Source organism: Myotis brandtii, unplaced genomic scaffold, assembly GCF_000412655.1.
Source record: "Myotis brandtii unplaced genomic scaffold, ASM41265v1 scaffold274, whole genome shotgun sequence".
In the NCBI taxonomy this organism is placed as follows: Eukaryota; Metazoa; Chordata; class Mammalia; order Chiroptera; family Vespertilionidae; genus Myotis; species Myotis brandtii.
Genome location: NW_005360425.1, coordinates 1,992,538 through 2,008,042, shown reverse-complemented (window position 1 = coordinate 2,008,042; position 15,505 = coordinate 1,992,538). Strand labels below are relative to the sequence as shown.

The 15,505-nt window shown below is 40.1% G+C and overlaps 1 protein-coding gene across 2 annotated transcripts in view; it reads right to left on the bottom strand.

Moving 5' to 3' along the window:
• Positions 1-15,505, bottom strand: part of THRAP3 (thyroid hormone receptor associated protein 3) — a 43,589-nt gene that overhangs the window by 9,014 nt on the left and 19,070 nt on the right. For both annotated transcript variants that reach the window (XM_005868592.2, XM_014541542.1), the window contains exons 2-6: positions 11,138-11,309; positions 5,779-6,681; positions 3,616-4,323; positions 1,585-1,757; positions 504-615 (exon numbers count right to left, since the gene is read on the bottom strand). In XM_005868592.2, coding sequence (XP_005868654.1) covers positions 504-615; positions 1,585-1,757; positions 3,616-4,323; positions 5,779-6,681; positions 11,138-11,274 — 2,033 coding nt within the window. In that variant the 5' untranslated portion in view covers positions 11,275-11,309. The remainder of the gene's footprint in view (positions 1-503; positions 616-1,584; positions 1,758-3,615; positions 4,324-5,778; positions 6,682-11,137; positions 11,310-15,505) is intronic.

The window sequence follows — 15,505 nt, the reverse complement described above, 5'->3', positions numbered from 1 at the left end:
TAGAGCATCGTCCTGATAAGCCAAGGTTGAGTTTGATCCCCGGTCAGGGCATATACAAGAAGCAACCAACTGAATGCATAAATAAGTGAAAAAACAAATCAATGTTTCTCCCCACCCACTTCCTTTCCTCTCTAAAACCAATCAATCAATAAGAAATTGGTTTTTTTTTGTTTTGTTTTTTTAAGGACTATCTATATATCCTACTAACAAGTTTCACCTTGGAAATTAGAATGTAATGGCCCATTATTCACCAATGAGATAGGTCTAGAGGAGAAACAACGGGGGCATGACCCTAAATCCAAGACGACTATACAAACGTGGTCCTGCCTACTATACAAGACATTCAAGAGTTGACTACTCCTTTCCATTCACAACTATAAACACCCACTCCTTTCCTAGAATCTGTAGGATGTTACCTTAAATTCTACCGCTAGGCAAGGATAGTTTAATATCTGATGATCAGTCTTCTATGACCACCTCCAATGTAAGGTTGAGGTCCTCACCTGTGTATCTCTGGGCTTTTCTTGTTCTTAGCTGCCTCTTGCTCAGTTCCTCTCTTTAGGTATTTAGTAAAGCGTTCATGCAATGTCATTCCTGAGGACCCGAAGTGATGTTCTGTGGGGATTCAAAGAAAAATACATTATGCCATCAAAGGCAGACATAATATTCAACTCTTTTGTATGAACCTGCAGCCACAGAGATGTGACTAAAATACTCAAATCTATATAACAAACATACCGAAAAGAGAAAGGAAAAAAGGTTGGTTTGCACAATCCAATGTTGGGTACTAGAATACCACCGTAGCTCCCTTATCTTAGGACATGGATACAAAGAGAGAAACCTGGAGCTTACTGTCATTTGAATCACACCACCAACTCCTGCTTAAGTTTAAATTTCAGATGGAACCTATAACTGGCCCAACCCAGCTTCTACATCACCTCTCTGCCATTCCCCAACCCATCCACTTCCATTTGCCCTTATGGTGGAGAAGAAATTCACAGCATAAGGTCAACAAGAGGCTTCCACTTACTGGACAAGAAAAGACAGAGTTGCAGGTAAAGCCACTTTTCATATTTCCTTTTTCAAGCATTTTAAGCCTTCATGTGGAAGATTTTACCTATTGTCATGATTACAGACCACTACTAACAATTCAGAATGTTCAGCTCTGTAATTAAAAAATGGAAACTCCTCGCTGAAATCGATTTCCTTCCAGTCAGTCCCTCGCTTCAAAGGCCCTTTCAATAAGATGAAGGGCCTCATAAGGCTCCTTTATTCACCTGCTCATCCTTCTGCTTGTAATAGAGCAGTGGTTCTCAACCTTCCTAATGCCGCGACCCTTTAATACAGTTCCTCATGTTGTGGTGACCCCCAACCATAAAATTATTTTCGTAGCTACTTCATAACTGTAATTTTGCTGTTATAAATCGTAATGTAAATATCTGATATGCAGGATGTATTTAGGCGACCCCTGTGAAAGAGTTGTTCGACCCCAAAAGGGGTCGCGGCCCACAGGTTGAGAACCGCTATATTAGAGGAAGCTAAGCTGTGGCAAGGGATCCTGAGCAGACTGGGGTTGGGACTTACCTTTAACATGGTGAACAATGGTCACAATGTGCTGGGCAAACAGTTCCGAGGGGCTCCGCTGAGACTGAGCTGACTGTATGTGCTGGAAAATGGAACGAAATTCTTGTTCCTTTTTGTTGCTATGAACTAGATCCCGACAAAGCTTGCGTTCCTGAGCCAGTAATCCACTGGGTCTGGAGGGGAAAAAAACACAAGGGGGCTCAATATAACAAGATATACAGAAAGTCAGAACATTTAAACCCTAAAAATGCAATGCATTTGTTCAAAGAGCTTTAATTTTATCCACAAAGTTCCTTTTTTAATTCCCTACCAAATTTCAAAGTAACCTCAATGCACAACTATGGAAAAAGGTATCCAAAATCTATTGCTTCCCTTTTTTCACTGGCAATCTTTAATAGAAACAAATAGGATGAATGTTAAACATGAGTGATTCTGTTTTTGGGGTCACTGCTGGCTTTACCAAACACAACAAATGAGAATGTATTTAAAAGATCAACTAGCTTGGCCAGTCAGAGCCATTCAGTGAATCGACACAATGAAGCAGGAGTGGAATGTGGCTCCCGCTGACTTCCAACAGGCTGCAGAGTTTTTGTCCCAAGTAAAAAATAGCCTGGCCTCGCCCTAGTCGGTTTGGTTCAGTGGACAGAGCATCAGCCTTCGAACTGAAAGGTCACAGGTTCAATTCCGGTCAAGGGCACATGCCTGGGTTGTGGGTTCAATCCTCAGTGGGGGACTTGCAGGAGGCAGTCAATCCATGATTCTCTCTCATCATGGATGTTTCTATCTCTCTCTCCCTCTTCCTTCCTCTCTGAAATCAATAAAAATATATTTTTTTTAAAAGCACAAAACAAATGTATTTTTTTAAAAAAAGCCTAGCCTCTTCCTCCTCCAGAATGCAGCCAGAGGTGACTTCTGAAAATGGTTTGCTATTCACTTGACCCAGAAACCCCCCACAAAATCATGCAAATCAAGAGGTTCAAATCTTCATGTTCACTTTAAGAACACTTGTGAAACTGCCCAGGCCATCAAGGGTATTCATGTCCAAAAAAACCACCAAGTATCTGAAGGATGTCACTTTCCAGAAGCAATGTGTGTCATTCCGTCGTTGCAATGTGGAATTGGTAGGTGTGCCCAGGTGAAACAGTGGGGCTGGATACATGGTCGGTGACCCAAAAAGAGTGCTGAATTTTTGCTGCGCATGCTTAAAAACGCAGAAAGCCTCTAATGCTGAACTTAAGGGTTTAGATGTAGGTTCTCTGGTCATTGAGCACACCCAGGTGAACAAAGCTCCCAAGATGTGTTGTGGAACATACAGAGCTCACGGGCATATTAACCCATACATGAGCTCTTCTTGCCTCATTGAGAAGATCCTTATAGAAAACATGCAGATTGTTTCTAAACCAGAAGAGGAGGTTGCACAGAAGAAAAAGATATTCCAGAAGAAACTGAAGAAACAAAACTTATGGCCTGGGAGTAAATTCAACGTAAAATAAATACTAATAAAAGTAAACAACAAAACTAGCCTTGCCATCACCACTCTTTCCTGAAGTTCTCCTCTTACCCACAGCCCCAACTCTAAAAACTGCCATATTATTTCTTGGTGAAGGCCTGTAATAGTAAGACTCTAGGAGCCTACTGAAAATGGAGAACTGGATCCTGGATGGCTCTACAGGCCAAAGGCACCTTAAGCAAATTCATGGGGAAAGCAAACAAACAAAAAAACAGGATGAAGGCTGGGAAGGTGAGGAGGGGCTGGGGGCTGGATAGAGCGCCAGAAAACAGCAGAGGGGATCCAACACCAAAAAAAACCCAAAAAACAGTCACTGAAGAAACACCCTTCACCACCCTGACTTCAACACATAATAGCTCAGTGACACACACTCCCCACTGACAGGTGTGGACCCGAGGGTATCAGCTCTGAAACTTGGACAGCAGGAAAATATAAGAGGGGACTGTCCTGGTTCCAGAATGTCCTCAGGAAGAGAGGTTAGGAGACACCATTCAGGTCACCGATCAAGGACTAAACCTCACCTTGCAAGGTCCTCATCAAAAGAGTCCATCCGGACATTGACCTGGGCCTCTCGAGTAATGGAGAAGGAAGACTTCCCTGTGGAAAAGTCTCCTTTGGCTCCTAGCTTCTCCCGGCTCTCAGAGGTCTTTCTTGGGGGAGGTGATGAGCTTTTCTCCTGGACTGCTTTGTAAGCAGTCACTCGGAAATTCTTTTCAGGCACAAACCCCCTGTGCCCACTTTCGGTTCTCTTGAGCCCTCCCCGATCCTCCTTTTTGGATCTCTCCGAGAAAGACTCCTCCTCCAGCTCCTCTGTTTTCCTTTGCTTTTCCTTCCCTGAAGGTGCATACACCTCCCATTTGCCTGACTTCTCATCCTCCTGGTTTTTGTTTGCACCGGCTATGACTTTCGACATAAATTTGGGTTCATCATCAAACTCAGATTCCTTCCTTCCTTTGGCTTTGTCCTTATCTTGATCATCCATGTCCTCCTTGTGGAAATCAGCCATCTTCTTCTCAAAGTCATCTCGGAGCTTGTATCTTTTAGGAGACTGGCTACCCCGAAAAGGCTTCTCAGAATCAGTTTTGGGAGCAAACAGATCAGATTTTATTTTCGAATCACTCAAGCCTGTGTCGGAGAAGCTCCCTTTCTCTTTCATTTTCTCTTTATCAGTATTTGATTGTTTCTGTTCCTTATCTTTTCCATTCTCTGTCTTCTGCTCATCTAGATACCTAGTTATAGAAACAAAAGGGAGACACACAAGAGGCTTCTTAAGCAACCTGATCTAAAACAGCGCCACTGGTCTTGGGTTTTTGAATCTCTGAATAAACATGTCTCGTGGGTTCCAGTGTTACCAAAGGACTTTCTCTCCTTGGCTACTTTCTAGTAATTTAAGGGAAAAATACATGGTCCATGGAGTTGTGTCTTACAAAAGCAACTAAAAAGAAAATAACAAAGGTAATTTTTAGGATACTAAAAAACAAAAACCTACTTACCTGTAAGTGTTCTAGGAAAAAAAAAATTAAGGTCTTATCCAACCTTCATTCAGTCACTTATAATCTGCTTTCAGCAAAATTAACATAGAATGTTCAACCTTGGACTGTTTTGCTTTTATACAACTCACATTTGGAAATACAAGTCTCAAAAGAGACTTCAAATTTGCTTCAAGTCACCTAGAAGATCTAAATATGAAATATACTGCAAACACAAATAAAAACAAAACATGTGTTAATTGAGAGCAGGGGGGGGAAATCATCCTACTCTTTATTATGGAAAAGCAGAGCTCATACCCAAGTCTTTTAAAGACATTCACAGTTCTGGCAAGGAACCAAACTTACATTTTAAAGTAGACTTACTGAAGGCTGGAAAGTAGATTCTTAACATCTCATTTGTACCATTAATGGAGAAATATGGTAAAACAGAATCAAAGGACAGCAGGATATCAAAGAATAATAAGAGAAAAGAAAAAGGGAAATACCCCTTGCCCAGTAAATCCCTCTTGACAACCTGGTCCCAAGCCAATATCCCTGTTATGTCTCTGCTGTCCCAATCCATCCAACCACACGAAGATTCAGGTTCCAACTCACCATGTCCCCCAAGGTATAAAGACGAAAGCATTGTCCCGTCCTCTCCTAACATGCAGCCCAGTTGGCTTCTACTGGGAATACACCCACCTTGTGATTTTTAAAACAAGGCCTTCCTGGTCTAAGCCTTGGACTTTCCCATTCTGCACAGTCTCCTCAACTGGAGGGTGTGAGGGTGCAGCTCTTCACCATGATGGGCTGATGTAGATCAATCACAGTAGATGGTGGTTCTTAGCGGGTCTAACAGCTCCAATGGCCATTCATTTTGGCAAAGATCATATTTTTTTGATAGCTGACCCACAAATCTCTACTGTTCTCTGGCTTACATTGGTAGAATCCAAGGCAAATTTTTAAATGTGAAAACATCATTTCATAGTAGTTTAAAGAAACTTTATGCTGCAATACAAATTCAGGAAGGTAGGAAAGCTAGAGTTAAGCTTAAGATGTCCTTAGGTGATGCTTTTCAATTTTGCTAATGAAAAGTTTAGGAAATGGGGATTATCTCTTTACCATTAATCACAGCTCTAACTTAGATTACATTACAATCAAACTGCCAGCTGGTGAAATAAAAACACAACCAGGCCAGGGAAGCAAGATACTTGCCTCTTTGTATAGGCTGCTCCTCCTGAAGCAGCCTCCTCCTTCTGAGACGAGCCGTATGTGGAGCCAGTGGCCGGTGGACTCTTACCCACAGGGCTCTTCTTGGATGGACTCAAGGACCCAGAGCCATGGTCAAACTGACCTTGGTGTGACCCAGCCTGGTACCCAGAACCACTCTGCAGACTTGAGCCCATCTGGGATGTGCTGGAAAGTGGAGGGCTAGGCTTTGGCACAGGGCTAGGACGGGGAGACCGCCGCCTCACTACCACAGACTGGAGGGGGCTTTTCAGAGCGGGGCTCCGCTCCCGGGGACTCAGCTCGGAAACTGCCGATGCCCGTGATGCAGAACCAGCACTGTATGTGGTGGCATCTGCCCATGGCTTCGAGCTCTCAGATGCTTTTGTATCTTGAGAGGTGCCTCCAGAGAATGTCTGCTCCTTGGCCTCTTCTCCCTGGTTATCCCCAGCAGACTGAGATGGGCGGCTATCCTTGGAAGAGGACTTTTTCTCCTTTGCAGACTTGCGCTTGGAAGATTCAACTCGGCTGTGGTTGGAGGAAGAACGAGAGGATGAGGAGCGCCTTGACCTGTCAGAGGAAGACTTATCGGAGTTTCTAGAATGGCTCCTGGATCTTGGTGAAGGAGACCTTCTCTTTGGGGACCGGGATCGGGACCGGCCCCGTCGAGGACTGTATGCCTGCCGATAATTCTGCCAATTTGAGCGGTAGTTTCCATAGCCTCCTCGGTTATACTGGCCCCATGGATAAAAGCCTCTGTTGCGCCCACGGAAATAATAGGGCCTTCTATAGCCTCTGTTGTGACCTCGGAAATCTCGATTCTGATATACTCTTGGGTGATTCCTCTCTCTGTTATGAGCTGGAGAATATGATCTGGAACGAGACCTAGAACTGAAAAGGGGATAAAGGAAGAAGAAATGTTAGAATTTTGACACAAACATACTTATTCTTGAAAAACCTGTCAACAAAATGTAACATTTTGAAATTCCTGCTCAGAGGGAGCACACTTAAATATTTAATCCCACTGCTTATGAATCATATTAAGTACAAAAATACAAATAAGAATCATTTTAACAAATAAGATGCCAAGAATGCTTATTATAGCACATTTTTTAATAAATATTTATTGTTGAAAGTATTACATACGTCCCCTTTTTTCTCCCACTGACCCCCTATAGTGCACCCCTGCCCCTCACTCCAGGTATAGCACATTTAAGTAGAGATATATTTCTGCAGTGAAAGAATAGCAAAATGTTCTTAATGCAGTAAACTAAACAAAGGCCATTTTAATATAGTGTACTAATTGCTTAGGGTTCTACAGCATAGGGGATTTTACAAGAGCCTAGATCAGTGGCGGCAAACTCATTAGTCAACAGAACCAAATATCAACAGTACAACAATTGAAATTTCTTTTGAGAGCCAAATTTTTTAAACTTAAACTATATAGGTAGGTACATTGTTATTAACTTAATTAGGGTACTCCTAAGGCTTAGGAAGAGCCACACTCAAGGGGCCAAAGAGCCCCATGTGGCTCGCGAGCCGCAGTTTGCCGACCACGGGCCTAGATCATTGGAAGCAAGGAAGAACTACAAACTATGGTATCCAAACAGTTAACTGTTCAGGTTCTTTGGCCCCTATACTGTTATAACATTTTACTCCCCATCCTATTCACCTCTGTCTGTGCAGGGCTAATTTCTTAGATTCCACTAAGACCTGGAATTGTAAAACACAGTAACAGATCTAAATTAAAGCCACTTAACTAGGGACTTAGAAAATTCATCTGTTCAAAGCTTAAAAGATTTTTAACTGAAATCATATCATCAAGGCATACAAGTATTAATTTTTTACTGGGGACTTGGAAATGGTCTCATTAGATCAGTTTCTGTGGCTGAACTACAGGAGATTAACTGTGTGCCACAAGAGGGCACTACTGACTGTAAGACACACAAGTACACCGGAGATTAGCAGAGAAACTATAAAACAACCCTTCCTTCCCATGCACATCTTTCAAGTCAACCTAAAGCCTAAGTTGTGTTCTTTATTGTTTAAAAATATAGAACTCTAACTTGGCAAAGGTACATTTCCAGAATCACAGGTATTCAACAGTAACCTAACTTTGTAAAAATTATATGTCCGTGAATACCAGGCTTATCAATTGATCAAAAAGCCAAAAACTGTATTTGCTGGTGTAAAAATCCACTGGGGTTCTTAGATAACACCTGTCTTGTCAACTATAATACACATCATTAACATTAACCACTACTCATAAGTAGTTAGCTAGAAATATGTAAAATTGCTAGAAAACGCTTTCCAAAAATATTTTCTTTACATATAGAATAAAAACCCTTCAGTTACTCAGCAGGCCTCATAGCAGGTCTGACTGGAAACCAATTATTTTATAAATAACTCCATTTAGCAAATGTGACAGGTTTTAACAACAAAATGACATTTTAAAAAAGAAATTTTCATTTAATTTAATGTAAAGACAAAGTGGGCTTGGTTTTCTACTACTTATTACCTACTGTGCTCAGGTTCTTTATCCCAAGAACAAGAGCAACTAGCAAGGTGCATGATAATGCTGGTCATTAATGGTTGCTATTTAAGTACAATTTAAAAAAAAACAAACTTACCTTCCACACTTTTCATTCGAAAACAGTACAATATAAGAAAAGAAGAAGGAAGAGGCAGATGCAGGCTATGCAAGTGAATGTGACCAGATTAAGTGACTACACTTGAGGGAGGTGCTGTACCACCAAACTAAGGATTTAATTCATGTTGCCATCCTCAGAGGCTACTGTTGCTTCTGTCACCAATTACTAGTGACGGCCCTGTGGCATACTGCATCCAAAACCCGCAGTCACTGTACAGATGCAGGAACATGAGTCTCTGCAGATTGCAAATGAAGTTATTTACAAAAAGTCACTTAAAAGGATACAGTCTGTGAAATACAAGGAAACAATCAATTTTCTCCAATTCTATAAAACTCAGCAATTAAGTTAATTTAAAGGCATGGTTTCTCAAACTCTCTGGATGGATAGTATAATTTCCTTGTAGGAGAAGAAAAACAAAAAGAAAAAAAAAATTATGAAACAGATAAGCCAGAAATAAGAACTGAACATCCATGGCAAATTTATCTGTTTCTAAAAAGAGAAGTCACACTAGCATCAGGTCTAAAAGCTTGTTTTCTAGTGGAGAAATTCCTCCAAAACAGTAATTTTCTAGGTATAAGATAGCACATAAAGGGGCTCTAGACTACCCCAACACATATTGCCTGCCTATGATATTTTTTCCTCATTTGCCAAGTTGATGACCATGCCAATGATTTGTAGAATAAGCAGAAGAGATCTGTCCAGACAGATCCTCCCAGTTCTATTTATCACAAATACCTCAGAGGTGGTTAACATTTTTCAATTTGACTTGTGTCAGTTCTATTTTATCCCTGAGTTTTGGTTGTACAGCCTCTTATTTTTGAACCAATTACTTAGTTTTTACTTACTAAATAAAGTTCTAAAATGTTACCTTTCAGAACCAAATAGGCTAAAACAGATTTAATCAGCCCAAATAAAAAACTCTGGGTGCTAGGTAGGAGTTACTAAGAGTCTTTGCTCAGTCCCAAGGCCTTGATGGTAACTTCCCAAGGTAGATATAAATTTATTTAGTGGGTTTTCCCTCTTGTTTTTTGGAGGAGTTGAGAAGGCGGGATAGAATTTTATTTCTATAGACTCTGATACGACTAGGCAACAGACAGGCTCTATTTAGTCTAGGGCCGTGGTCGGCAAACTGCGGCTCGCGAGCCACATGCGGCTCTTTGGCCCCTTGAGTGTGGCTCTTCCACAAATACCACGTGCGGGCGCGCATGTACAGTGCGATTGAAACTTCGTGGCCCATGCGCAGAAGTCCATTTTCAGCCTGGGCAAGTCTATTTTGAAGTACTGTTGATAGTTGGCTCTGTTGACTAATGAGTTTGCCGACCACTGGTAGGGCTTGAACAAAGTTTGGGGGGGAAATGCATGCCCAAGAAACATGAGAGGGAGAAAAGCTAAGAGTGCTTACCCTCAAGGTGTAATGTTATCTTTAAAAAGAAGAAAAAATATCTAGTATTTGTTTGGAGGAAAGACTAAAAATTTGTAACTTCCTGTTCTATATTGTATTGGAGTCATCAATACTTATGCACACCTACTTTTTGTTCATCCTCTGGTCTGAAATTAATTTTCAGGTAGCTTCTCACAGATTCCATTTAAGAAATTAACTTGTTCTTGTTGGGGGGGGGGGGGGGGGTAATCCCACCAACCATTTGTTTAAGACTCTTAGAGAAGTACTATGGAACCATCAAAAATAAAGCTTTTAATAGCACCTTTTCCTGAGGCTTAAATTTCATAATCAATTCATTTAAGAAAAGGATTATAAAGACTTATCAGAAATAAACAGCAAGGGTTCCAAGTGGCAAAATTGAGAAATTACCTCCTTGCCTAATGCAATTCTGACAAAAAGTGAAATTGTGCAAAGATTCCCCTTTTGGTTTAAATACATCAATATTTTCCTAATGCACATACAGAAACTTGTATCTACTGAAAGGTTCTTATCTATTCACAAAAGAAAACTAAAACAGTTTTAAAGTCTGAAAAACCCAACTCACAACACATTAAGAGAAAAATATGCCCGAGGTTTGGCATCCTATTCCAGGACATAATTGAAATAGGGAAATTCCACCCAAAGGTGTGAAAACTGACTGAATTAAAGAATATTGGTAATAAATTTGAAAGAATTACTTGCACATTTGGTAAGAAGACCAGGTGATGTCTACATAGTGATTTTCGGATTAGTTTTAAGATGTGTTTACTAAATAGATGCAGCTTGTAATTGGCACATCCGGTGTATACAAACTCCTGATATAGTTTTTAAGGTTTATTTAGTGAGTTAAGGCTTCTTTTCCTTGCAATGTTGATCATACTATTAATCCTCTTAGCTATCTTTTCTTTCCTGATGAAAATAAACTTTGGTCCAAGACTCCAAAAACACTTCAATGAAAAATCATCAGATGTAGAGATTTAAAGTAAGCAACTCAAATAAATACAAAATGCTTTCTTCCAAAGTAGATGAGAAATAGTATGTGCTCTGGCAGAGAAAAGGAATTAGGCAAACAATATGGCAAGAAGAGCTGATTTAGATTTGTAGCATTTAAAGAAACCTGGAATATCTTACAGCCCAACCTCCCTCCACCTCAAGCCAAACCCTGCTCCCCCACCACCACCATCCGACTTTCACAGAAAGAATCTAACAAAAGATCTTCAAAAACCCATCTGGCCCGATGCAACTATCATCTCAATAGACAATCACACTCACTTACCTCAGCCTTCGCTTCCTTGAACGAGAGACAGATCGACTTCGGGATCGAGACTTCGAAAATGAACGAGAACGAGATCTTGATGCAGATCTTGAGCGAGAAGAACGAGATCCAGACTTGGATTTGTTTGTTTTTGACATCTCTGAAGAAAGGGTCAGTCACTCTTCAATTACACCTAATGTAAGAAAACAGATTCAAATAAATGAGTCCCTTTGCAAACCTGAACTTCTCTTAGAAACATTTTTTTTTTAATGCAGATGAAATAACTGATTAACTCACTCCCTCTCTCTCTCCCCTGTCATTAAGGATTTGAGTTCTAAGCAGTACAATCCCAACAGACCCAAGCCACAGCAGCAGATGGAAAACCTGACATATCACACAAACTGGGTAACACTATAAAATACTGGCAAAAATGAGGAGAGCTAACAATATTCAGTGCACAGTTTTTCGCAATAAGCAAACAAGCTTTGCCAACTAAGTTAGCTGACCTGAAATGATCTGAGACAGGCTTCCCAGTTCTAACAGAATAAACCATACGCAATGATATCTTGGGTTATGGTCTATCTTGGGAAATGGTACACATCTGACCATTTCTCTAATCCCCAGACCTTGAAGTCCTGAGGCATAGCCTTAATATTTATTTCCAAGAAAAAGGTTTTAAAAGTGCAAGAGTGTTCTCAAATATTTTAATACCACAACAACATATATGTACTACATCTTGTAAAATACAGGATATTAATCCATAAACATAGGACTAAAATAATTTATAAAGTGAAGATCCATTACTTTCTTCTAGCTAGTTATTATCAACTTTCTTATAGGGTCATTTCCCCCCATAAAAAAACAAAATGTCTTTTTCCTTTTCTTTCTCCTCTACAGGAATGAATAGAGAACCTCGAAGTTGCCCTGACTGCTGAGTTTGGTCAGTAAGGTGCACTGTCAAGCTAACTCACTTATTCTCTTTATATCCTACTAGAACTTTGGGCATCTTCCAAGTAGCAAAACATTGCAGTGCTAAAGTATGTGTCTACCAAAGACCAGGAAGAATAAGGGACCTGTCAAAGATTACAAAGCTAGTAAATAGCCAAAACGCCAGGGCTTTTTTCATCACACCTCGCCATCTCACTGCTTAGCAATAGCTTCTTTTAAGTGATGCTGCTCCCAGCTTGTAAGGGAAAAATAATAATCAACAAATATTTCACCCTCCCCTACTCACAGGTTTTGTTATTCAGATCTCAGCTCAAAAGCTATCTGCTCAGAGGTTTGCCCTGGCCACCCGATCAAAAGTAGCCACCAGTCATTTTCTAGGATCTAATCCCGTACCTTGGTTTTTTTTCCCTTCGGAAAACTCAATTCAGTACTTGAAAACTATCTTGCTTACTTTTTTGTTTTCTATCTTTACCCAACTAGAAGGTGAGCTTTCCACCAGCAGAAATCTCAACTTTGTTATTTACTTCATGCCCAGAACAGTGTTAAAATAAAAAACAAAAGGGAGATCAGCTTTGAAATTTCCCTAAGCAGACAAAACCAGTTCAGTCAAACAAAGCTTAATTTAGCTTATTTTGCATGTGCATTTACCTTAACATGTGCATTTCTTGCTTATGCCTCTGGAAATCATAAACAAAAATGAACTGTTTCCCAAGGTTAATAGGAAGTAATCACTGAAAATTCTATTATTATAATCAATCATTGTGAATCATATTCACTGCTTTCTCACTATATAGTAAGCTGCTTCATAACAACATAGACCTGAGCCTCCTTCCATGTTTTGGTTTGAGTTCTGCCAGTTTATGAACTGTGTTTTTGGTGTGTGCACAATAAACTTTTACTAATAACTGCTTCAGTAATTCACTGGTTTTACTTCTGCTATTTATGAACTACTAGAGGCCCAATGCACGAAATTCATGCAAGCACAGGCCCTCACAGCCCCGGCTTTGTTCGGCTTTGTCCTTCAGGTCGTCTGGACGGGTCGTTCTGCGGTTCAGTCTAATTAGCATATTAGCTCTTTATTATATAGGATTGTTAACAAATGCTTTAAAATGTTTGGGTTTTTTTTCCAAACTTATTTTATCCTCAAAAGAGGGCGTTTTTTATCCTCACTAAAGGATATTTTTCCCATTGATTTTTATTATTTTTTTATTTATATATTTTTATTGATTTCAGAGAGAAAGGGAGAGGGAGAGATAGAAACATCAATTATGAAAGTGATTGATAGGCTGTCTCCTGCACACCCCACACTGGGGATCAAGCCCACAACCCGGGCATGTACCTTCACTGGAATCAAACCCAGGACTCTTCGGTCCACAGGCTGATGCTCTATCCACTAAGCCAAACCATCTAGGGCCCATTGATTTTTAGAGAGACTAGAAGGGAGGGAGAGAAGAGAAGGAGGGAGGGCAAGCCAGAGAGAAAAACATCGATGTGAGAGAGACATATTGACTAGTTGCATTCCTGCAAACCAGGCGCCCTTGACAGGGAATTGAACCTGAGAAAACTTTGGTTAATGGGCCGGCACTCTGACCATTGAGCAACACCATCCAGGGCACAAAGAGGGGATTATTATGTCCCATTTTACAGATTTAAACCCAGCCAACCAGGCTTCAAGCCAGTATTGGTTTTTTTGTTTTTGTTTTTTAAGCCAGTGTTCTCAACCACTATTATTCCACCTCTGTAGAGAAATGTCTGGCACGCAGAAGTTATTCATAGATCTAAGTCTCTTCTCCACTCTTACCAAGTTTAGGATCTGGTAAAAGGGCAAGAGATAGGAAAACTGAAAGATGGTATTTGTTTCTAATTATTACATTCATAATTTTAATAACTTCTGGAAAGGCCAAAGTCCAGGAAGCTACTATAACCCCAGTTCATAGGAAACAACCATAATCCCACAGACATAATTTAGAGAGGTCTGAGAAAGTGCCAGGAAGCCAGAAACAAAGGGTGATGAGTAAGAGATTGCGTAATGAGGACACCAAAGACCTACAGTGATCCTGCCAAAGGATCAAACTGTTGAGTGCTCTACCAAGGTCAAAGATACTTCTATTTGGAACTGATTTTTGGCAGCAGTATCATTATTCAAAGCCAGGGTAGAGGAATAAGTTACTCGGGGATAGGAAGTGGAGATGTACATGAACAATTTATAGAAACTGAATATTGAAAATACATTTTGTTTTACTAGTTGGCCTTCAACATATTTTGGGATTTTCTCTCTGGGTTCACTCTTGCTGAATGGCTTTCTTCTGTTACAAGTTTAGGGATAGTCTTGCCTAGCAACATCTCTTTCCAATCTTCAATTTTAGCTTGAGCCAGAAATAAAAATCCTTTTAGATCATTTACACAACAGGTGGACAATATCAGACTTTAGAAGAAAAAGAACAGGCAACAGTTTGTGAAAAAGGAAATACTCATTACAACCATCAGAAATTGGAAAATTAAGAAGCTAATTTCATTCAGAGAAAAAGTTGTCAATTAAATACATACAGAGCCAAAGTTAATACATCTACATATATTAAACTTACTAGAATTGACAAGTACACTGAAGAGTGGCAATACTGTGATACCATCCCCACTCCTACTCCTGGAACTTCTTTAATGTGAATTGAAACTAACAGTAAAAACATCACTATACCTTGAGAATTACGTGGAATAACTTTGGATGATACAAACAACAGTTGGAAATAAATTAATGAAATACTTAACTCATTCAAGAGGACTCTATCTAGACCAGCCGTGGGCAAACTACGGCCCTCGGGCCGGATCCGGCCCGTTTGAAATGAATAAAACTACAAAAAAAAAAAGACCGTACCCTTTTATGTAATGATGTTTACTTTGAATTTATATTAGTTCACACAAACACTCCATCCATGCTTTTGTTCCGGCCCTCCGGTCCAGTTTAAGAACCCATTGTGGCCCTCGAGTCAAAAAGTTTGCCCACCCCTGATCTAGACAGTGGGTAAGCTAAAGCAGACTTGGTCCTTGCCTTCATGGAGCTTATAAACTAGGCGCACTTAGACTAATAAGCAAGCAAGCAATATTGTAGTTATAAATTCTGGTAAGTACTAGGAAGAAGAAAGAAAATACTATGTTGGCATATATATGCAGCGTGGTAGTTATTTAGATAGGATGGTCAAGAGATGGAAGTGTCCAAAAGACATGAAGTTTCTTCTCTCAACAAATATACATAATAATCTGAGTGGCCAGATTATTATGACCACCTGACATTTGTAGGCAAATTAGCTGTAATTTCACGCTAAAGTTGCCAGAAGGCCAGACCATTACAAATAGGGAAGCAGGTTGTTTACCACAACAGAAGTGATTTTTTTCTGAAGATATGGGTAAACAACGTGATTTAACAGCCTTTGAAAGTGGGATATA